Source organism: Apium graveolens, chromosome 9 (genome assembly GCF_009905375.1).
Source record: "Apium graveolens cultivar Ventura chromosome 9, ASM990537v1, whole genome shotgun sequence".
Lineage (NCBI taxonomy): Eukaryota > Viridiplantae > Streptophyta > Magnoliopsida > Apiales > Apiaceae > Apium > Apium graveolens.
In genome coordinates, this window is record NC_133655.1 from 31,378,688 (window position 1) to 31,400,876 (window position 22,189).

The window sequence follows — 22,189 nt, forward strand, 5'->3', positions numbered from 1 at the left end:
CTGCTCCAGGACAAGTTTGTAAACTTACTAGGTCCATTTATGAATTGAGACAGGCTTCTAGGAAATGGAATGTTGAGCTCTCAAAATTTCTGATTTCCATGGGCTATGTCCAGTCCACTCAAGATTATTCTCTATTTGTCAAGAGTTCTATTGGTTCTTTTACAACCATTGTGTGTTATGTTGATGACTTGTTAGTCACTGATAATGATTTTTTAGCAATTTCGTTTATCAAGAATGCTTTACACAAAGCCTTTACCATCAAAGACCTTGGCAATCTTAAGTATTTTCTTGGGATAGAGGTTACCAGGGACTCTTCTGGAATCAGATTAAATCAACGAAAATATATTTTGGATTTGTTAGTGGATACTCATATGCAGGATTGTAATCCTGCAGTTTCTCCTATGGCTAAAGGTTTGCAATTAAGTCTTGATGACTCTCCCAAATTATCTGATCCTGAAGTTTATAGGAGACTTGTTGGAAAATAACTATATTTGAATCTTACAAGGCCTGATATTTCCTCCTCTGTTCAGCAACTGTCTCAATTTCTTTCTGCACCTGCTCAGAGTCATTTTGATGCTGCTCTTCATGTGTTAAAATATTTGAAGGGCACACTTAATGTTGGTTTGTTTTATAAGTCTCAGATTTCTTTGGAACTATCTGCTTATTGTGATGCTGATTGGGGAACATGCCCTTTTTCAGCTAGATCCTTATCTGGTTATGCAGTGTTTTTAGGAACATCTTTAATTTCCTGGAAAACCAAGAAACAGAAAATTATTTCTAAGAGTACAGCTGAGGTTGAATACCGCAGTATGAGTTACACTACAAGTGAAATCATTTGGATCGTGGGTTTATTGAAAGATTTACATGTTCAGGTTTCTACTCCTATTTCTGTATACTATGACAACACTGTAGCTAAATATATTGTAGAGCATCAGATTTTTACACCTTAAGATTGATTGCCATTTCATTCACGACTATGTGACTTCTGGTTTTCTCAAGATTTTTCACATTCGCACATTTTTACAACTTGTTGATCTACTAACCAAACCTCTTTCTGGGACTCATCGTAAGGAATTATGTCTCGAGCTAGGTCTTCAGTTTCCACCATCACATCTAGCTTGACGGGGGTATTGAATATATAATTATTTATATTTTCCAGTTTTACTAGTTTAGGCGGGAATTTCTGTTAGAGAATTGGTCAACACCTTGACTTGTATATATTCTCCAGTTTGTACACATAAACAACACAATTCAATTTTTTACGGTTGAATATTTCAATATAATACGTACACAATATTGCAACTAATCATCTTCTTCAAGCTTCATTCTTATAGCTCCTGATTGATTTCAATTAGAAATTGTTCAGTAAATAACATATAAGTATATATTTTTGGAATGGGGTAGTTGTCGGATGACATATCTGTTGACTATAATCTCAAATCTATTTGATTTATCTCTTGAAAATCTAAATACATGAATCAAGTCTGTTCATCTATTCATCATGTATTTTATTTACTAGCCTTGTAGTTTGGAAGGTTCATAGAACCTGTTCATTTTCCTATGTATTAGTCTGCCTATAAAAGCAGATATTTTAATATTATAACTTCTGGGTAATTCAAGAGAAGCTTGAAAGCATTTATATATTCTGCCCATGGTATTTTGATTCTGTAAAAACTCATTCATAAAACATAACAAATTGGTATCAGAGCCTCAAGAAAAAAAGTGTTACTACACGAAAAGTATTAAGAAAATGGTTGGAGGCTCATCACATACACAGACTCCTATTTCACAACTTACAAAGATCAATTATGATACTTGGAGTATAAAGATGAAGACTTGGTTGAAGGCTGAAGAAAATTGGGAGATGGTTAAAGATAGTTTTACGGAACCTAAAAATCTGGGAGCTTTATCTCAAGCTCAACAAAATAAATTAAGGGAAGAAAGAAAGAGAGATAATCGAGCTCTAAGTGCCTTGCAGAATGCCGTGGAAGATTCAATTTTTGAGAAGATTGCAGGAGCAGAAATGTCGAAGGAAGCCTGAGACATCTTGTTTAAGACGTTCAAAGGTGCGGACAGGGTAAAGCAAGTGCGTTTACAAACACTTAGAGGTGAAATGGAGTCTATGACAATGAAGGAGACATAAAGTGTTTCTGATTACATCACAAGAGCAGAAAAGGTAACAAATCAATTAAAGAGCAATGGAGAGGAGATAATTGAAGCAAGAATAGTAGAGAAGATTCTTAGATCTTTGACAGACAAATTTGAAAATATTGTCTGTGCAATAGAGGAATCAAAATATCTTTCGAAAATAAAGGTAGATGATTTAGTTGGAAGTCTTGAAGCTCATGAACAGCGAAAGAAGCTAAAAGAAAAAGAGCCTGTGGCAGAAGCTTTGCAAGTAAAAGTTGAAGATAAAGAAAAGATGTTGTACATACAACACAATATAAAGAAAATCGTGGAAGAGGTCGAGCCCGAGGAGGAAGAAATTTTAGTATCTATGGAAGAGGCAATGGATATGAAAGGGGCAATGGACGCGGCCTGTACAGACCAGAACATAAAGCACCAACTTTCCAAAATAATTTTTGAGGTCAAGGTGGTCGTGGAAGAGGAAGATTAGGAAAAACAACTCAAGAAAAAGAGTGTTACACCTATGGAAAGTTTGGACACATCTCAAAAGAATGTTGGCATAACAAGAAGAATGAAGAATGTAAAAAATCTTGTGACTAAGGAGGATGAAATTTTTTTGTTATTGACTGCAAACAAAGGAGTGGCAATAGATAATGAGTCCACATGGTACATGGACACAGGTGCAAGCAATCATATGAGTGGGCACCGTCATCTATTTCAAAGTCTAAAGGAAGGAGTATGCGAAAGTGTTTCATTTGGAGATGTATCGAAAGTGCAAGTGATGGGAAAAGGTAGAATTGGATTCCTACAGAAGAATGGAAAAACTGGAGCAGTGGAGGATGTATACTATGTTCCAGATATTAAAGTCAATATTCTGAGTGTTGGACAGTTACTGCAAAAGGGTTATGAAATTCATACAAAGGGGCAGCAAATGCAATTAAGAGACAAAGATGGTAAGGAAGTCATAAGTTCTCATATGGAAAGTAATAAAATGTTTAAGGTGAACATAAAATATTCTGAAGAAAAATGTTTAAAAATTGAAAAAAGTGAGGCAGCTTTGTGGCACAAGAGATTTAGACATCTTAATTATAAAGCTTTGAAGTTAATGGCAAAAAATCAGATGATACATGGACTACCTAATATTGTGTTCGACGGTGAGTTCTGTGAAAGCTACACATATGGAAAACAAGGGAGGAACTCTTTCCAAAAGGGAACGTCATATAAAACAAGGGAGCGACTAAATCTGGTACATTCAGACATATGCGGACCCATTACTCCTGGATCTTTTAGCGGCAAAAGGTACTTCATTACTTTCATAGATGACTTCTCTCGTCGTACCTGGGTATATTTTTTGAATAAAAAATCAGAAGCCTTTGAAGTGTTTAAAAGATTTAAAGTTATGGTAGAGAAAATGTCTGGATGTCATATTAAAGCTTTGAGATCAGATAATGGTGGCGAGTTCACTTCCAAATAATTCAATTCATTTTGTGAGGAGCATGGAATTAGAAGATTTTTTACGGCACCATATTCTCCTCAGCAAAACGGAATTGCAGAGAAAAAAAATAGAACTATCATGGATATGGTTAGATCTATGCTAAAAAACAAGGAAATGCCAAAGGAGTTTTGGGCAGAGGCAGTGCAGTGTGCTGTTTATATTCAAAATAGAAGTATACATTCCAGGCTTGGAAATAAAACACCACAAGAAATGTGGAATGAAAGGAAACCAACCGCTAAACACATGAAGGTGTTTGGCAGTATAGCTTATATGCATGTACCTGATCTGGAAAAGAAGCAAACTTGAAGATAAAAGCAAAAAATTGGTGTTCATCGGATATGATCAGAAGACAAAGGGATACAAGCTTTTTGATCCAGATCAAAAGAAGGTAGTAGTCAGCAGAGATGTTCTCATAAACGAGGAAGACTCGTGGGATTGGAAGAAGACAAAAAATGTTACATTAGAAAAGGTGTCTGTCTCATTACAAAAAGGGTCAACCTCTTGCGATACAAAAATAAATGAAACGCCAAATTTAGATGATGATACAGAAGAGAGAACATCATCTGATGAAGAAGAAGAGAATCAAAAAATGAAAAGTTTGCAAGATATCTATGATGAGACTAATGAAGTGCAGCTAATGTATTTTATGGCAGATGCTGAAAATTTAGGCTTTGACGAGGCTATACAAGAAGAAAGTTGGAAGAATGCTATGGATGAAGAAATTAAAGCAATAGAAAGGAACGGGACATGGGAGCTTGTCGATTTGCCAAAAGGCCACAAGCCTTTAGATGTAAAATGGGTTTATAAAAAGAAGAATGATGGTGCAATAAAGAAACATAAAGCACGCTTAGTAGTGAAAGGTTACAAACAAAAGGCAGGAATAGATTATGACGAAGTTTTCGCTCCAGTGGCAAGGATGGAAAGCATCAGACTACTTATTTCACAAGCTGCTCAATGTAATTGGCCTATTTACCATATGGACGTAAAATCAGCATTTTAAATGAAAATCTTGAAGAAGAGGTGTACATTAACCAACCACCAGGATATATACAAATCGGAGAAGAAAGAAAAGTCCTAAAGCTAAGGAAGGCATTATACGGTTTAAAACAAGCGCCACGGACTTGGAATTCCAGAATAGATGGATACTTCAAAAGAATGGGATTTAAACAGTGTCCTTATGAGCATTCAGTTTATGTAAAGAAGTTTGAAGGTAAACTTTTAATTGTTGCTTTATACGTTGATGACTTGATTTTTATGGGTAATTGTCAAAAGCTTATTGAAGAGTTCAAAAAGGGAATGACATGTGAGTTTGAGATGACAGACCTTGGCTTGTTAAAATATTTTTTGGGCTTGGAAATAAAGCATACTGCTTCTGGCATATTTATGTCTCAAGAAAGGTATGCGGGTGATATTTTGAGAAAATTTAGGATGGAAAACTGTAAACCGGTTTCAACTCCAATGGAGCCTGGTGCAAGATTGTCAAAAATGGAAGGAGGAAATACAAATGATGTAACCAAATACAGAAGTCTCATTGGATGTTTGTGATATTTGTGTTGCACCAGACCTGATCTAGCTTTCAGTGTTGGCATGGTTAGTAGATATATGGAAGAACCAAGGAGTTCACATTGGAAAGCAGCAAAGAGAATTTTACAATACATAATGGGAATGTTTTACTCAAAGTCAAAAGAATACAAACTAAGTGCATATTCTGATTCAGATTGGTGCGGAGACATAGATGACAGTAAAAAGCACGTCCGGCTATGTATTTTATATCGGAGATACTGCATTTACATGGCAGTCGAAGAAGCAGCCCATAGTGACTTTGTCAACATGTGAAGCAGAGTACGTAGCTGCTTCCTGGTGTGTTTGTCATGCAATATGGCTAAATAATTTATTGAAGGAAATTGATCTACCCCAAGACGAAGCATTTGAGATCAAGATGGATAGTAAATCAACCATTGAATTAGCAAAGAATCCAGTACATCATGAACGAAGCAAACATATTGACGTGAGGTTTCATTTTATTCGAGAGAAGGTAGCTGAAAATAAGGTGACTTTAACTCATGTAAAGAGTCGTGATCAAATAGCAGATATGTTCACAAAACCTTTATCAAAACTTTTGCTCTACAAATTCATGGAGAAGATTGGAATGAAGAAAGGAAGTCAGGTTCGAGATAAAGGGAGGAATTTGTTGACTATAATCTCAAATCTATTTAATTTATCTCTTGAAAATCTAAATACATGAATCAAGTCTGTTCATCTATTCATCATGTATTTTATTTATTAGCCTTGTAGTTTGGAAGGTTCATAGAGCGTGTGTTCATTTTCCCATGTATTAGTATATAAGCAGATATTTTAATATTATAACTTATGGGTAATTCAAGAGAAGTTTGAAAGCATTTATATATTCTGCCATGGTATTTTGATTCTGTAAAAACTCATTCATAAAACACAACAATATCTTTGTAAACATTTTTTGCAACTTGCTTATTATATATTTAGAGGTAAGTTATGCATGAACAGAACTTAATATTGATCCTACAGTACAGTTGTTGGAACCAAGGCCCTAAACAGCATTCCTTGCAAGTCCTTTAACTGCATCGATCTGCCTTTAATAATCAGTTGAGATCTTTAGTTTTCACGCTAACTGAGATTTTTATTCCTGGCAAGTATTTATCGATCTTCAAATTTTGATTTCTCTGTTCTCTTTTTTCTAATATTTTTATGACATGAATGCAGGTTCCTGCATCTGTGCGTGTGAGGAGGGAGTCTGCTGTTCCAAAGTTGAAGCCGAAGCCACCTTCACTTGCATCAGCAGCTACCCTGCCAAAAGCTCCTCCAGCTGTTGCTAAACAGGAATCTGGTATATCTTCATCAGCAGCGAAGCCACAGAGTACGGATGACTCATATATGGCTTTTTTGGAGGATATGAAAGAGTTGGGCGCTCTTGATTGAGCTGATTTGTAGATTAGGCGGTGGTATATGAAGAGTTGTATGGAAGGTTCTAAAGGTTGCACATATTATGTCCAGGACGATAATGCACAATGAATTGTGTGCTGAATAACATTTACCTGCAGTTTATGAGTGCACATTGACATAGCTTAAAATTGTTCAATTAAGTATTTTAAGAAATTTCTACATCTGTGTACATTTATTTTGGCCATGTCTTTGTTTGACTACAAGTAGCGTGGGATAATTGTGGGAGCTGTGTGGTCCGTTTCTTCTATCTGTGCAGTGTTTTGGAAATTTTTTAAAAGGAAAATAACATATGATCTGTATCCTTACTTTAGTCTATATGTGCTATATGGTATGCCCAAGGACTAGTTGGATTGGTTGAGAAATTTAGTATTTGAAAACATAAGCATCCTCCCACAAGTACCGGAGATGCCTAGGTGGTAATATAGTAGATGCACAATCAATTATTTCTGACTTTAAATTTTGTGTTATAAGCAGTTACATAATGATTCTTCAGCTTCTTGTTTCTCTGCCAGCATTTCATTCAGCTTTGGTTGTGCCTTCTGTTGATCGAGCAACATAACTTCTACCTTTACTGGTTCCGTTTTATAATATTGCTGTAGCTTCTTGTTCATCTGGCAGCATTTCATCCACCTTCACTAGTTCCTTCGGTTGATCCAGCAACATGGCTTCCACCTTTACTGGTTCCTTGTGTTTATCTGATGACATTGCTTTTACCTTTTCCAGTTCATTCTTTTTAAGGTCCTTGGCTTCATCGAGAGCTCGAATCAGATTCGAAAGACAAACATGTGCATTTTCAGTTGCGGTCTTGGGCATGAGGTTTTCTGCAACATCAGCAGGTGTAATTAAGGCCTCCGCCATCAAGTGTTGAATTAAATCAAATGTAGGATGCGCCTCCACGTCCAGGTAATTTTTAGCAAGCACCTTAAAGCCTTCAAAACTGCAGTAGGACATTTCAACATGTTTGTCCATTCGTCCTGATCTAGTAAGAGCTGGGTCAAGTTTCTCCACATAATTAGTTGTAAACACAATGATCCGCTCGCCTCCACTTGAAGACCACAAACCGTCAATGAAATTTAGTAATCCTGATAGAGTAACTTTGCTGCCACCCTCATCCTTGGGTTCTTTACCCGCTTCCTTCTTCCTCTTGTCACTGTCTAAAGGTTTCTCCTCATTTTTCTTCCTCTGGCCAGTAAGCTCAAGTGAACAATCAATGTCCTCGATAACAATTATAGATTTACTCGTTGTCCCGATCAAAAGCATCCTTAGCTCCGTGTTATCCTTGACAGCTGTCAGCTCAAGATCGTAAATATCATAGCTTAGAAAATTTGCCATTGCGGCGATCATGGTTGATTTTCCAGTCCCTGGAGGACCATGAAGCAGGTAACCTCGTTTCCAAGATTTACCAATTCTTGCATAATAATCCTTACTTTGGCTAAATTTTAACAGATCTTCAGTGATCTCCTGCTTCTTATCAGGCTCCATCGCCAAAGTTTCAAACGTAGCTGGATGCTCAAACACAATATGACTCCACAGTGTCTGCCTGCGGCTTGAATACTTAATACTGCTGCTACTATTGTTAGTGTAAAGCCTTCTCTGCTTATTTTGCCTCTTAATTTCTTTTCCCTTGTTCAGTACATGCTCCAAGTAAGTCTCGGTTATCATTTCTCGATGTTTCTTGTGAAACTTAAGCCTGTAATATCTTTTTTCTGGCTCGGGATAATATGACATGGGCCGTGACAAAGAGACAACTTTACTTGAAAGCCACCAGACCTGTACGCCGTTGAATTCATCAGTCACTCGTTCATGTTCATCCATGCTTAATAACAATTTGCTGCTATCCTTTCCCACCTCGGCTTTGAGCCTCTTGGCAATCTTGGAAGAGTTGGTGCTAAGATATGCCTCTACGGAGCTATATGCTTCACTGCGTTTGAGATGGGTTCCAGTGAATTCATGGATAGTGATACGAATATAAGGAGAGAAATAGTCAAGGAGCCTGTGCGTGTAGGATTCCAAGTAGCGACGAAGCTCAACAGGAACGTATTGGCGGATGATTGCCCAAACAAACATGAAACTTGCAATTGTTGAGCCTAATGTTGTCCATAGCTCCAGCATGGTTCGTGGGGTTGCCATTAAGGTTGTTTCGGGCCGATGAAGAGTTACTATGTCTGCAGTCCTCTAGGCAGATGCAAACTTGTAGCAAAGAATAACACAGCAGGGTCTCATATAAAAAGAGGAGAGTGGGGTTTAGCAGTATGATTTCACAAGGTTGTAGTTTGTCAAGTGGTCATCTTCAGGTTAGTGGTACATGAGTCAGCAGTGACGAAAGAGGCATTGGTGTGATCATGTTAAGTAATCTTTGGGTGGCCTGCAACTCTTTTTTAATGTTATCATGCCTGGACCTTCTGTACAAAATTAACAGAGTTGCTGGAATTTATTACATAACAGTTTTTAAAAATCTTGGTCTTTACTCAAATTCAGATTTAAAGAATATTGTTCCAATTGACACGAAATCTATATCCTAAATTGCTAGTAGTTACATTATTTATATTATATCTACAAGTCAGCTCAGAGAATGTTAGAGATGCTTAACATATTTGTTGTCTCCATGTGGCATTTTGCTTTAAGTTATACATTTTCATATGTGCTAATCTTATATTTGCTTGTGTGTTGGCGATGTTCACTAAGCTGCATTGTTAATTTCAGTACTAAATCAAAAAGTCATGAACCAAAACTATATTTTGTTCACTACTTCTATACTCAGATCCTACCATAGCTTATCGTAGCGGATACCAACAATAAATTGAATGTTCAAGTTTTAAGAAAAAAAAACATTTGTGTGCAGTGCACATAAAACGTATAACTTATAATAAGAAACAAAACAACAGATTGGTAAATAATGTACTTTGCTCATCTCCAACGGCTGTGATCAAAAAATTTAAATTTGAATCATCAACTGATCCAAATACTGATTCAAATTTCTGACCAATTTGTGTGATCCAAATTTTTGATCCAAATTATTTTTTACATATAATAATATATGAATATCATATTAAGCAATTTTATCTTAAATTTATCGTTTAATCATTATCATCTATATAATATTTCATAAATTAACTAAATCAAAAAAAATTAATACACATAAAAATATTAAAATTGTGCACTTAATTCACGAAAAACACATTTATTGCAACAATTAACATACAAAATATCATTGATATACACTAATTTTCCGAATTAGTATATTTTTTTCACAAATGCTCAATTAATGCATCTTTAAGTGCAATATGTGTCTCTTTATTTTTTATTTTTCTATGGCGGTTCAGGAATGCATCTCATTATTTAAGTTTTATTTTAAAAATAAATTTTGTTAACTATTAATTATATCCTGTTATTAATTATATAATTAAAAAAATCAAAAATCAATTTAAACTCTCATAAACTACAAATAACAAAATCATTATTTTATATTGTAATGAAATTTAGGATAATATGCCCCAAATTTGGATATTTGGATCACCGTTGGATTTGCCCTTAGGCCATCTCCAACAGTTGTGATCCAAAAATCCAAATTTGGATCACCAACTGATCGAAATACTGATCCAAATTTCTGACCAACTCCAACAATGTGATCCAAATTTCTGATCCAAATTATTTTTTACATATAATAATATATAAATATCATATTAAACGATTTTATCTTAAATTTATCATTTAATCATTATTAACAATTTATATAACATTTCATAAATTAATTAAATCAAAAAAAATTAATACACATAAAAATATTAAAAAAACACATTTATTGCAATAATTAATATACAAAATATCATTGATACACACTAATTTTCCGAATTAGTATATTCTTCCCACAAATGCTCAATTAATGCATCTATAAGTGCAATATGTGATTTTTATTTTTATTTTTAAATTTTAATAAAATTATGTTTTCTCATTATTTTAAGTTTTATTTTAAAAATAAATTTTATTAACTATTAATTATATTTTTTAATTAATTATATAATTAAATAATCAAAAATCAATTCAAAATCTCATAAACTACAAATAACAAAACCATTATTTTATATTAAATTAAGTGATTCAAATTTGGATCACCATTTAGATCACTGTTGAAATGAAATTGAGGATAATCTGCCCCAAATTTGAATATTTGAATGACTGTTGGATTTGCCCTTAAAACCCGAAGGAGTTGGGATCCTCCACTGTTCTTTTTTTTATAGGTCAGTGGTATAATAACTATGTGCGGTGTCAGTTGTTTTTATCACGCGGAATGTAAAAAACTGAAATATATATATATATATATATATATATATATATTAGGAGACTGGCCAATAAAAAAAAGGGAACATATATTAGCGAACACCCAAGGGGATGGAGGATCCAGACTCGGTCGCAAAGGGCGTTCTCCTAATATGACTTTGGTAAATACTTGATCATCATTTCAGATAAGATATTAAAAATGTACTAAAAAATCCATCAAAATCCACAACTTTTTTAAATAAAAAAAATTCATGGCCTTTTGAATACCATCAAATTTTGATGAATTTTTTAAAATCCAAATTAAATACAACCAAATTTTGATTGATTTTTTAAAATCTAAATTGAATGGACTCAGATTTTAAAAGACTTTTTACGATCCTTGTTAAATAACTTCAGATTTTAAAGAATTGTTTAAAATCCAAACTAAATACTCATAATTTCTAAAATCCATAAACAAATTTCAAAATCCCAATTGAATACACTCGAGCCTTAGGTTTATAATAGTCATTCTTATCGAACTTGTGATCGTAAGTAACTAAGCTAAAACTAATCCATTTCCTTTCTCGTGAATAACCATTTAAATTGTTTTTTGTTAGTTTTGCTTAGTATTAAATCATGACTAACCAAATTTAAACCAGATTCAATTACTCTTTCTGGCTTCATAAGAGCATATGCACCCATCGGGGGCATCAATTCATCAATTCATCAATTGAATCAATGGAGTTGGTTACTATTCATGCTAAATTCACTTTTTTCCTTAATTTTTATACACCCACATAACTCCATCAATTCATCAATTACTATTCATTAAATAAATAATTATACTATATATCATAAATTTATGTAATACATAATTGTAATTCTTCGGAGGGGAGCCAGTTAGTACCCATTTTCTTAAATATGTATATGTATTTATATAAAACAGAAAATATATAAAAAAATATAAGTGTGTAAAAATTTATGTCACAAATGAATCTAAAATTTTGTAATTTATAGGCTACAAAATATGACCGTTAAATGAAAAAATAGAGCTGTTGAAAATTTATAACCGTTGTATAGCCGTTAGAACACCAGAAAGCTATGTACAAAGCAAGTAAAAAAGAAGGAAAAGAGAAAAGTAGTTGTGGAGCCCACTAATCAATGGCATCAGCTGGTCCATCAAATATTGATGGTGGGGGTGATGGATTGATGCTCCATCAATAATTGATGGAGGGAAAAAAGAGGCGCTGCATTATATATTTACACTGAAGCATTGATACATCTGCTGAATTGATTTTCTGATGGCTCCCGTGCATATGCTCTAAGAGAATAATTTACATTGTTTTTTACTTACATTCAAATATAGTTAAAATGGAACACACTTTTCATGCCTCTAACACTTGATAAACCCTATCATCTCTTTACCCCAATTAATCATTTCTTAGAGAGTTTTTAGCATTGTAAGGCCTTCCAGTTGCGAAGAAATGAAAGCGAGAAAGGGCAATAGGAACAAAGAGGAAGATGTGAAAAAGCTTGCATATGTACCGAAACAAAGAACAAGCAACTGCACAGATGCCTCCAAGACTAAGAAAACAGGTAATTTCCGATTACTTGGCTTCTGTTTGTTTCCGGATGTACAAGATGAATCAACTTTCACTATGTTTTATCTGCCCAATCATTGCTCGAACAAAACCATTCTCTATTGTTTGTAACAGTTGTGATAGGAAAATATTTTTTACCATCCACCACTTTGATCCAAATTTCTGATCCAAATTATTTTTTACATATAATAATATATAAATATCATATTAAATAATTTTATCTTAAATTTATCATTTAATCATTATTAACAATTTATATAACATTTCATAAATTAATTAATTCAAAAAAATTAATATACATAAAAATATTAAAATTGTGTACTTATTCACGAAAAACACATTTATTACAATAATTAATATACAAAATATCAATGATACACGCTAAATTTCCGAATTAGTATATTTTTCACACAAATGTTTAATTAATACCTCTCTAAGTGCAATATGTGTCTCTTTATTTTTTTTATTTTTAAATTTTAATGAAATTATGTTTTCTCATTATTTTAAGTTTTATTTTAAAAATAAATTTTGTTAACTATTAATTATGTTCTGTTATTAATTATATAATTAAATTATCAAAAACCAATTTAAAATCTGTTTTATAAACAAATGATCCAAATTTGATCTAAATTTGGATCACTATTAAAATGAAATTTGGGTAATCTGTCCCAACTTTGGATATTTAGATCGGTGTTCGATTTCCCGAGAAAAAGCATGTGACTTTCACACCAGAGGAAGAAGAGCTGATTATTAACCTTCATGCAGCAATAGGTAGCAGGTGAATTCTCCTAAACTCCTTAGGTGTTTAGTCCTTTTTATTCATTTCTGCCACTTCATTGTAGATCTCAATTCGAATTTCATAGCGGAAAATGTAATCCATAAATGTGACATACCACATCCCATGGTCATTGTAAAACCGACTCATAACGGGCATACATACCTTCATCGAGATGTTAGGCTTGAACCCTCAATTCTTGTTACCAAGGAAAAATGGGCGTCAACTATGCTACAATACTATGGATAAAACAATGAATCCCTACTTAACCATTAGAGAGTCTTTTCGCTATGTACATTTGCCAAGAAATCTGTGGATAATGGTAATGACTTGATGTTTTTAACTGACAATAGAACTCCTGTTGCTACAAACTGGTTTATTACTTCTTATTTATCCTTGTCTAATACATTTTTTATATGGTTTAGGTGGTCTATTATAGCTAAACAACTTCCCGGGAGAAAATATAATGATGTGAAAAATTACTGTAACACAAAGCTAAAGCAGAAGCTATCTGAAATGGGTATTGATCATGTTACCCACAGGCCATTCTCCCAAATCATATCTGCTTTTAGTAATATTGGTGCTTTCCCAAGCCCCCGATATTAACTTTTGACCTTTCGACCCAATGCTTACATTTGAGAAATATTTAGAGCTTAAAGGCTAATAGTGTTTCCAGCCATCCATAAGAGTTGAGGCATACAAGTTCCCAGTATAAGTTGAATTTCACTCTTTTATGTTGCATATTGCCGAGCTATTTAAATATGGTCTTTAAAGCGAGTAAAAGAAAGATATGAAGAAAAATGAATGAAAGAATTTCTTAGCAGAGCTCCTAAATTCCTTGTTATATCTACCCTGAGGCTCCCGCGTCCAGATAATATATACACCAAAAACGAGCCTTCTGGGTGTTACACATACTGTCATCTCATGTTACAACACTGGGGTTTACCTTTCCCTTTTAGCAGTTTAGCCCACATGCACATCATCTGCTTAGGAGATTGATAATGTGCTGTATAATAGTCCTCGATGCATCCAAACTGGCAGAACTTGAAGTTGTGTACATATTCGACAATTTTTGAGCTATTGAACTTTTCCACCCACATCCCCATACTAACATCTTCCATCTTGAACAACTGTACAAAGGAAAGTACATATTAAAATAAACCAAAAATTGTAGCTGTGTGTGTGTGAGCATGATTGTGAGTTATATCAAATACCCTTAGTTTATGATTTTCAAACTCGGATACAATAAACTGTGCAATATCTGATGAAATAATATATCCCGGACCATTTGCGTATGGTGGATAATCTTCTTCTGGCCATTCCTGAAACACCAAAAAGAGCAATGATTTAAGAGATTTAAACTAAAGAGGGTTCAGAAGAAGTAATATTTTTAGTTTCATCAATGATGTTAAAGCAAGAACCCCCCACACAGAACAAATTGCAAGCAAAATATTGAACAATGTTCGACTATATATATGTTGCGATCATATTTACATAGTTACATATTAAGTAGCTCTGCAACAGATTACGAGCGTAGCACAGGTAGGACAAAAAAAATAATACCATATTAAACTTGATCGTATAGCCTTGTAAAGGGTTCAGAATATAACTACTATCTGTGAGAATTTCATTTCAAAAGGTTGGCCCTTGTTACATGCACAAATATGGACTGGGGATTGCAAATATCAAAGGAGACATCAATAATGTTAAAAACACTTGTGCAGCCAACTAATGCTTGGAATCAAATCTAATATAAAAGTAAACAAAATGGGAACTTGTATTTGACTAGAAACGATTATTGATAGTTAGAAGATTAAAAAAAAAAAAAAAAAAAAAAGTAGTCAAACATGAATAAGCACTAAGCATGCCCATTAACATAAAACAAAAGCCACATGAAGGTGGTGAAGAAAAATAATTTCCAATAATAATAATACAATACCTCATACGTCACTGCCCATTTACCATTTCGCAGGGGCTTATGGTAGTAATTAATATTTCCAACATACAAGCTCCTATCATCAGCTATCTTATTTGCTTCCTTAATGACTGCATCCAGTCGTACGAATGTGTCATCATCACACTTCATTATGTATTTTGCAGCTGCTGTGTGAACCTGAAACAGAAAAGGAGTTTGCCAAATACAAGTTAATGACTAATTCCAAGTAGCAAGTGTATTTGGTTTTCATTCTGTAACACAAGAATCAAGTATATTATACCCCATATTCACAAATGGCAACAGTTTTCAAGACTACGAGGTCATAGTTATCCATGTAGGGCACGATGACAATGTCACCAAAAAACTCTGCTTCCTTCTCTAAATCTAAATTTACTTCTTTTCTTCCATTCTGTCAGGAATCAGTTACAAATAATTTGTTAGCCTTTAACAAGATTATATATGAAAAAAAATAAAGAGATATCTTGAATTCTTGACCAACCAGTGCTACAAAGAAACGAGCCACAACATTTGAAGATTTGATTAGCTTGTGCTGCATCCAAGACTTCCTGACAGCCATTCTCTCCGCAAAATGGTTGCCAGCTGAAAGTATACCAATGAACATTTCGACAGGTCCTTGCAAAGGAGATGGAGCTTTCCATCTTGTGGACATATCAAGATGTCTCTGAGGAGCAAAGCTAGGATGTGACGTGGGCAAGGATGCAGCAAATACAGAATGGACATCAATGTCTCCATTTAGAGATAATCCTGTTGCGTCCTCAAGTGCAAATCCCTACAAATAATCAGCATATTACCATAAGATAAGTTTATACTCCATGACTATCAAGATAGTATAGGTTGTAGAATGTTACACACAGTGCGGTAAGGAAATGAAGTGACATGTCTTCCGTCGACATTAACATGATAACCCTCTAATCCAGCACTAATAGTTAAAACAAATAACTTCTCTTCTTCGAACGGGTATGGCCAATCAACAGTCACCTTCTTTGTTCTACCTACAAGCCGATTCAACCACCATCTTGTCTTAGACTGCTCATGGTGATTATCATCATCTCGGTTCCACTTCTCACACTTTACCTGACCATCAACTGCAGAGTAACAAAGAATTGCTTGAAGGGGTGAGTACTAATATAGTAACAAGTGGAATCTGAAGTTTTATATTAAGAAATATTTTCTTCCATACTTAACACTCAATTGTTGGAAATTTTGATTAAATCCTGGCCATTTTGAGGCTTGAATTAGGGGGTATGAAAAACTACAATTTAGTGCTGGGGTGGATTTTCTTCTACATTGGAAATCAAACACATATCTACAGAGACTCAATTGACAAAGTAATGAATGATAAAACTTATGATCCAACAAGGAGTGGAGATTGGAAATTGTCCTCCATTGAAAGGAACTTAAATTTTTTATAGGTATAGATAGCTTGCACTGCAACCTTGTAAGAGAGGGTATAAATAGTCTGCTTCACAAGGAATTTCTGTATATCTTACTCAAAGTCTGGCCTCAAACTGACCAAAAACTTGTCAAACTTTCCAACACAAACAACAGATATTGACAATAGTTGGGCCTCCGAGTAATTGGTGTACTATCCTTACATAATACATAGAAATCAATCTGTAGCTTGATGTCATAAACAGCAATCCTAACAGTCTTCACTCTAGTTTTCCACAAAATTTACTTCATACACTCTCAAGATAAACAAATATTTACAATAAAGCTAGGAGAAATGACATACCAGTTTCTTCCTCAGCCCTTGATCCCCAACCATCACACCGAAGCCCGGAACCCCATTGCATCCTATAACAAGTATTCTGCTCAATTACAGGCTTCCCACTCCAATCCCCCTTCAACCTAGGATTAAAATGCAAAATCCTAGGTGGATCCTCCCCATCAACAATTTTCAAGCCCTGCAACTCCATCATAAACTGAGACACCATTACAGATTGCCCCTCTCTCAACAAAGAAATCTTTGGTTCTTTCTCCAAATGCCCTTTTCTAGGCTTAGCCACAAGTGTAATATGTGATCCTAATGCCATACCACAAGGAATCACCATAACATTCGTCCCCTTATCACTAAACTCAAAACCCGAAAGCGAAATCGAATGTGGGCAAGATTCAGTCCCATTCTCAACCCTTGAGGCATTAACAAGGCCTTGAAATTTTGTTGATTCTTTAAGCTCAGTCCAGAACTTATGACCCACTTGAAAAGCTTCATTGACAGACTTGTCAATGCCTAATAAAACCCCATTTTTGTGATCAAAATTCAATCTTGATAAGTATTTGTATTGCTTATAATGTGATTGATTAATAAGAATTGTGGGTCTCAGAGGTGTTTGTTTTTGATCAAGATGGATTTCAGTTCTGACAAGAAGTGGTGGAGTTAAGGTTTCAGAAGTGAGTTGTGTTTTAAGAACAAATGGTAGTTGTATTGTCATAGACATTATGTAACAAAGTACAAGAAAGAACAGAAACTGAAAAGATCTTTGTCTGTTCATTACAATCTTGAACAGCTCTGACTTAACTCTCTTCATCTTCATGTCCTAAAAAAGATATTAAGTTTCAAGCAGACACACTTATGTTATGGAGATATAGATACATATATAAACTGAGCAACAAGAAAGTTACAGGAGATAATGGAGAGTGGAGAGAAGTTTCTATTTTGAAATGTTGAATGTAGTGATATAAAAAGAGGGTTTCATTTTTCAATTTTATTTGTGAAAACCAATGTTAGAAAGCGAAGTGATGCTAGAAACTTACGCCGTTTGTCTTCATTGTATGTAGCCGCTGAATAATTTAAAATATCACTAACGGCTTCCCTTATTCAAATTGGGTTCCACAATTCGAAAATTTTACATTTTACATTTTACGGGATGATATCGAATGCCGCTTAATTCATTTAACTCATTTACATCTTAATTTTTCTTGATAAAAAGGTAGTAGTAAGTGCATAAGTATAACTTTATCATATTTACCGCATTCGACTTTTTGTGTGATTAGGATTTTCGATTTTGAGGCTTACCATTAAAAAAAAGTTTTTGAATTGAACTTATATATATATTAATTTTTTATTGAGTCGAATTTTGAATTTACAAATTATAATTATGTCGAGTACTCGAACTCAAATTTGATACAAAATTATTTAATCAAAGTTCAAACTCGAGTTTATGAGTCAGAAATATAAATTTTATTGAATGGAATTTTGAATTTACAAATTAGAGCGCAGTTGAATATTTGAGCTTAATTTGAGACAAAATTATTTAACTGAGTTCGAACTCGTTTGACGAGTCAGAAATATAAAATATGTGTCACTTTTTACGTTTGAAGCACACACAAAAAATCTTAATTAATAAATGAAGATGACAGGAGATGTTAAATGGTGGTGAATTGTACTGAGTTGGTAGCTCGTGGGGAGAGAGCTCTGTGTTTCTCAAATACACTCCCCTGGAAAAGTTGATGATGCTAAATTCTGGAAACACAACATTGTGATCTGTCTCCAACTCTTTGTTTTCTATTCTATATCATATCGGTTTGTTTATTAAACTTAATCACAGAGTAAGGCTCTTCATTTCTTATTATATACATCAACATATTTGTTGTCTCCATGTGGCATTTTGCTTTGAGTTATTCATTTCCATCTGTGACATCTGTCCTATTTCATGGTTGCTTCTGTATTTGCTTCTGTATTGCTCATCAACTACTTACTTTCTTTTCGTTGACGATGTTTATTAGGTTCCACACTTTTTTTTCAATTATAACTCAAACTTCGTTTATAATCAGATCCCAAGCATATACCAACAAATGGTCTGCACCTATAAATTAAAGAGATCAGTTTAAGTGCTCCTTAAACTGAGTGTTCGAGTTTTAGTAAAAAAATTGTATACGGGGGTGCACATGTTTCAACGTGTTGAAGAACATAGAAATTTAAAGCTGAACTATGGTACATGGGTGTAGTTGCAAAGAGCGTCCTCTTAATACGGTTTTGATTAATATTTAATCATCATTTCACACACTTGGTATAGCTACTGATCATGTAGAAACTGTGTGTGCAAGAATTAGTAGAGCTACATTTCACATTTTTAACCATTAGTGATCTTTATTTAGTTGAGCCTTGGTTTATAATAGTTATTCTTATCAAACTTGTGATCATTAGCAGCTAAGCTAAATTAATCCATTTCCTTTCTCGTGAATAACCATTTTAATTGTTTTATGTTAGTTTTGCTTAGTTTTAAATCATGACTAACCAAATTAATCAACCAATTTAAACCAGATTCAAGTTCTCTTTCAGGCTTCATAAGAGAATAAATTACATTGTTTTTTTTCTTACATTTGGAGCAACAGCTGAGTAGAGCATGCTATTCATCATTCAAATATAGTTAAAATGGAACACACTTTTCATGCCTCTAACACTTGATAAACCCTATCATCCCCTTCACCTCTGTCAATCATTTCTTTCAGAAAGTTTTTAGCATGGTTAGGCCTCCCTGTTTCGTAAGAATGAATGCGAAAAAGGGCAACTGGAGCAAAGAGGAAGATGTGAAAATGTCTGCATATGTACCGAAACAAAAAGCAAGTAACTGGACAGATGCCTCCAAGAAATCAGGTAATTTCCGTTTACCTGGCTTCTGTTTGTTTCCGGATGTAAATGATGAATCAACTTTCACTATGCTTTATCTGCACAATCATTGCTTCTATTGTTTGTAATAGGACCTAAGAAATGTGGAAAGAGTTGCAAGCACAAGTGTTCTAATCACTTGAGGCCTGAGAAGAAACACGAGACTTTCACACCAGAGGAAGAAGAGCTGATTATTAACCTTCATGCAGCAATAGGTAGCAGGTGAATTCTCCTACACGAATCTTTGAAACGTTGTTTAGTCCTTCAGTTCTTTTCTTAAACCTTTACCACATCAATGTAAATCTCAATCCTTCTCAATTTGAATTTCAAAGCCTGACATGTAATCCATAAATGTGATATACAAAACATTCCATAATGTATGTAAACCAACTAATCCCATACTTAAAAGGTGAGCAGGGTTTTATAAGGACCTTCACCCTGGTACTCGCACACAAACCTCTATTGCGATTTGAGGCTCAAACCCTCAACTCTCATTACCAAGAGAAAATGGGTATCCACAATGCTAAAATACCATGGATATCTGTAGACAATGGTAATGACTAGATGTTTTTAACAGATCATATAGAACTCACTATTGCTAGAAACTGGTTGTCTGGTTTTATACTTGTTTTCTTTAACTAATTATTTCTTGTCAAATACATTTTTTATATGGTTTAGGTGGTCCATAATAGCTCAACAACTTCCCGGGAGAACAGATAATGACGTGAAAAATTACTGGAACACAAAGCTAAAGAAGAAGCTATCTGAAATGGGTATTGATCATGTTACTCACAAGCCATTCTCCCAAATCATATCTGATTATAGTAACATTGGTGCTTTCCCAAGCCCCAACGCCCGTATTGGCTATCTGAACAGAGATTTCACTAACAACTCGTTCATCCAAAAGCAAGAACAATATTCACCAGTTCAATTCTCAAACTACACCTCAACAAAATGCCCCGAAAGCTTCTTGAGCAACAGCATTAGCAACTACACCAATGATACACAGCCATTAGATCTCCTTGCTCAACTACAATCCATTACTTATGTAAAACAGCCTCCAAATAGCCTCCCAAATCAGATGATACAACCAGAATTTTGCAATGAATACGCTTCTTCCTCTTCATCATCTTCACCTCCTGCGATTTTAAATGAAGGATGGGTGCCCTCCAGCTTTGGTTGGCGTGATTTTCTTCTGGAAGACGCGATTCCACCACAAACTCCAGTACAGAAAGAAAATTTGGAAGAAGTACCTGCACAAGGCTATTTAGGACAAGTTGATTATGACATTAAACAGACTGATACGGAGAAAGAATTGAACAAGTACGATAACGATAACCCCGTGCTAAGCAGCTTCATATCTCCAACTCCATCTTCATCAGCAAATAACAGTTCATTTGTGGAAGCCATGCTAGATGAAGAGCATGACATGTTCTTGGAGTTTCCTAGCCTTCTTGAAGAACCATATTACTATCAAGTTTAAAATGACTACCTAATTCGATCATCTGATGCTTGATTAATGCTTAAGAATAAGGTGTACAACAGTCACCTTAAGAATCATATAGATAATAGATTTGTGATGATGTAGTAATTATTCACCTTTGATGCATTGAATTCTATTTGACATATTTGAACAATTTTTCAGATTTTATTTTTGTTTCGAAAGATGCAAGTTCACTTGTGTTCTAACATTAAATAGTGAAACACAACCCTAAAAAATACGGAGGATATTTATCTGGTATTAATCCTAAATATATCGGTTATTTGAAAAAAGAGTGTATTTTTATTATATATATAATCAAGTCAAATCAAATATAACCGGTATAGAGCAATGATTCTGAAGGATAAAATGTACATAAAAACGTACATAAACCATGCGCTTAACTATTTTCGTGTTTTCGTGAAAAATCTCAACTTAATGCGTAATAAATAAAATTGTATTTGACAAATATTAACATGCATGTGCAATATATATATAGGCATCAAAATACACATACCAATGATAAAAAAAAATAAACAAGTATAGAATCGGTCATATATACCTGAACACATGGCATTATACACGGGACTTACATAAAAATGTACATTTTAGATTACTAGTATAATATTTGAGAAGAATTATAACACACAAGCCCCCAACCGAATGCGTACCGGACCCAACAACCCACCACAGGTCAGTCCCAAAATACTAGCAATTTGGTACTCATTAATTGTTGACTTGTATCTATAAAGGTCTCAGACACTCTTATTCTTATCGACGTGAGATGTTACAAACACCCCCCTCTTATATAATCGACGTCACCGTCAATCTCACAAACACACAAACGGAACCCGGGCAGTGCATTTAAACTTCCGGTCGGACAGCGCTCTGATACAATTTATAACA

At 34.2% G+C, this 22,189-nt stretch overlaps 4 protein-coding genes across 4 annotated transcripts; 2 read left to right on the top strand and 2 right to left on the bottom strand.

The window, feature by feature from the left end:
* Nucleotides 1-6,932: 6,932 nt before the first annotated feature.
* Nucleotides 6,933-8,947, bottom strand: LOC141683674 (AAA-ATPase At3g28580-like). Its single transcript, XM_074488422.1, has one exon. It carries the CDS (start codon nucleotides 8,729-8,731, stop codon nucleotides 7,184-7,186), a length of 1,548 nt encoding a protein of 515 aa, XP_074344523.1. The 5' UTR covers nucleotides 8,732-8,947; the 3' UTR covers nucleotides 6,933-7,183.
* A 2,988-nt stretch (nucleotides 8,948-11,935) lies between these two features.
* On the top strand, nucleotides 11,936-13,840 carry LOC141687055 (transcription factor MYB35-like). Its single transcript, XM_074492198.1, has 3 exons — nucleotides 11,936-12,454; nucleotides 13,146-13,237; nucleotides 13,660-13,840. Exons 1-3 carry the CDS (start codon nucleotides 12,398-12,400, stop codon nucleotides 13,838-13,840), a joined length of 330 nt encoding a protein of 109 aa, XP_074348299.1. The 5' UTR covers nucleotides 11,936-12,397.
* A 185-nt stretch (nucleotides 13,841-14,025) lies between these two features.
* LOC141687053 (hydroxyproline O-galactosyltransferase GALT6-like) lies at nucleotides 14,026-17,894 on the bottom strand. The gene is made up of 7 exons (XM_074492196.1): nucleotides 16,927-17,894; nucleotides 16,044-16,276; nucleotides 15,670-15,960; nucleotides 15,451-15,579; nucleotides 15,174-15,347; nucleotides 14,449-14,556; nucleotides 14,026-14,364 (listed from the first exon to the last, which is right to left on the bottom strand). The coding sequence occupies exons 1-7, from the start codon at nucleotides 17,726-17,728 to the stop codon at nucleotides 14,152-14,154; spliced, it is 1,950 nt and encodes a 649-aa protein (XP_074348297.1). The 5' UTR covers nucleotides 17,729-17,894; the 3' UTR covers nucleotides 14,026-14,151.
* Nucleotides 17,895-19,462: 1,568 nt separating this feature from the next.
* LOC141687054 (transcription factor MYB35-like) lies at nucleotides 19,463-21,451 on the top strand. The gene is made up of 3 exons (XM_074492197.1): nucleotides 19,463-19,791; nucleotides 19,896-20,025; nucleotides 20,482-21,451. The coding sequence occupies exons 1-3, from the start codon at nucleotides 19,659-19,661 to the stop codon at nucleotides 21,284-21,286; spliced, it is 1,068 nt and encodes a 355-aa protein (XP_074348298.1). The 5' UTR covers nucleotides 19,463-19,658; the 3' UTR covers nucleotides 21,287-21,451.
* The last annotated feature ends 738 nt before the right edge of the window (nucleotides 21,452-22,189 follow it).

Excerpts from the sequence above, each read along its gene's own strand:
- LOC141687053 (XM_074492196.1), bottom strand. The coding sequence starts at position 17,728 with ATGAAGATGAAGAGAGTTAAGTCAGAGCTGTTCAAGATTGTAATGAAC. Across the intron at positions 16,277-16,926 it reads AAGGGCTGAGGAAGAAACTG|TTGATGGTCAGGTAAAGTGT; the intron begins GTATGTCATTTC and ends GTTACTCTGCAG. Across the intron at positions 14,557-15,173 it reads AATGGGCAGTGACGTATGAG|GAATGGCCAGAAGAAGATTA; the intron begins GTATTGTATTAT and ends TTGGTGTTTCAG.
- LOC141687054 (XM_074492197.1), top strand. The coding sequence starts at position 19,659 with ATGGTTAGGCCTCCCTGTTTCGTAAGAATGAATGCGAAAAAGGGCAAC. Across the intron at positions 19,792-19,895 it reads AGATGCCTCCAAGAAATCAG|GACCTAAGAAATGTGGAAAG; the intron begins GTAATTTCCGTT and ends TGTTTGTAATAG. Across the intron at positions 20,026-20,481 it reads CATGCAGCAATAGGTAGCAG|GTGGTCCATAATAGCTCAAC; the intron begins GTGAATTCTCCT and ends TATATGGTTTAG.
- LOC141687055 (XM_074492198.1), top strand. The coding sequence starts at position 12,398 with ATGTACCGAAACAAAGAACAAGCAACTGCACAGATGCCTCCAAGACTA. Across the intron at positions 12,455-13,145 it reads CTCCAAGACTAAGAAAACAG|ATCGGTGTTCGATTTCCCGA; the intron begins GTAATTTCCGAT and ends TTGGATATTTAG. Across the intron at positions 13,238-13,659 it reads CATGCAGCAATAGGTAGCAG|GTGGTCTATTATAGCTAAAC; the intron begins GTGAATTCTCCT and ends TATATGGTTTAG.
- LOC141683674 (XM_074488422.1), bottom strand. The coding sequence starts at position 8,731 with ATGGCAACCCCACGAACCATGCTGGAGCTATGGACAACATTAGGCTCA.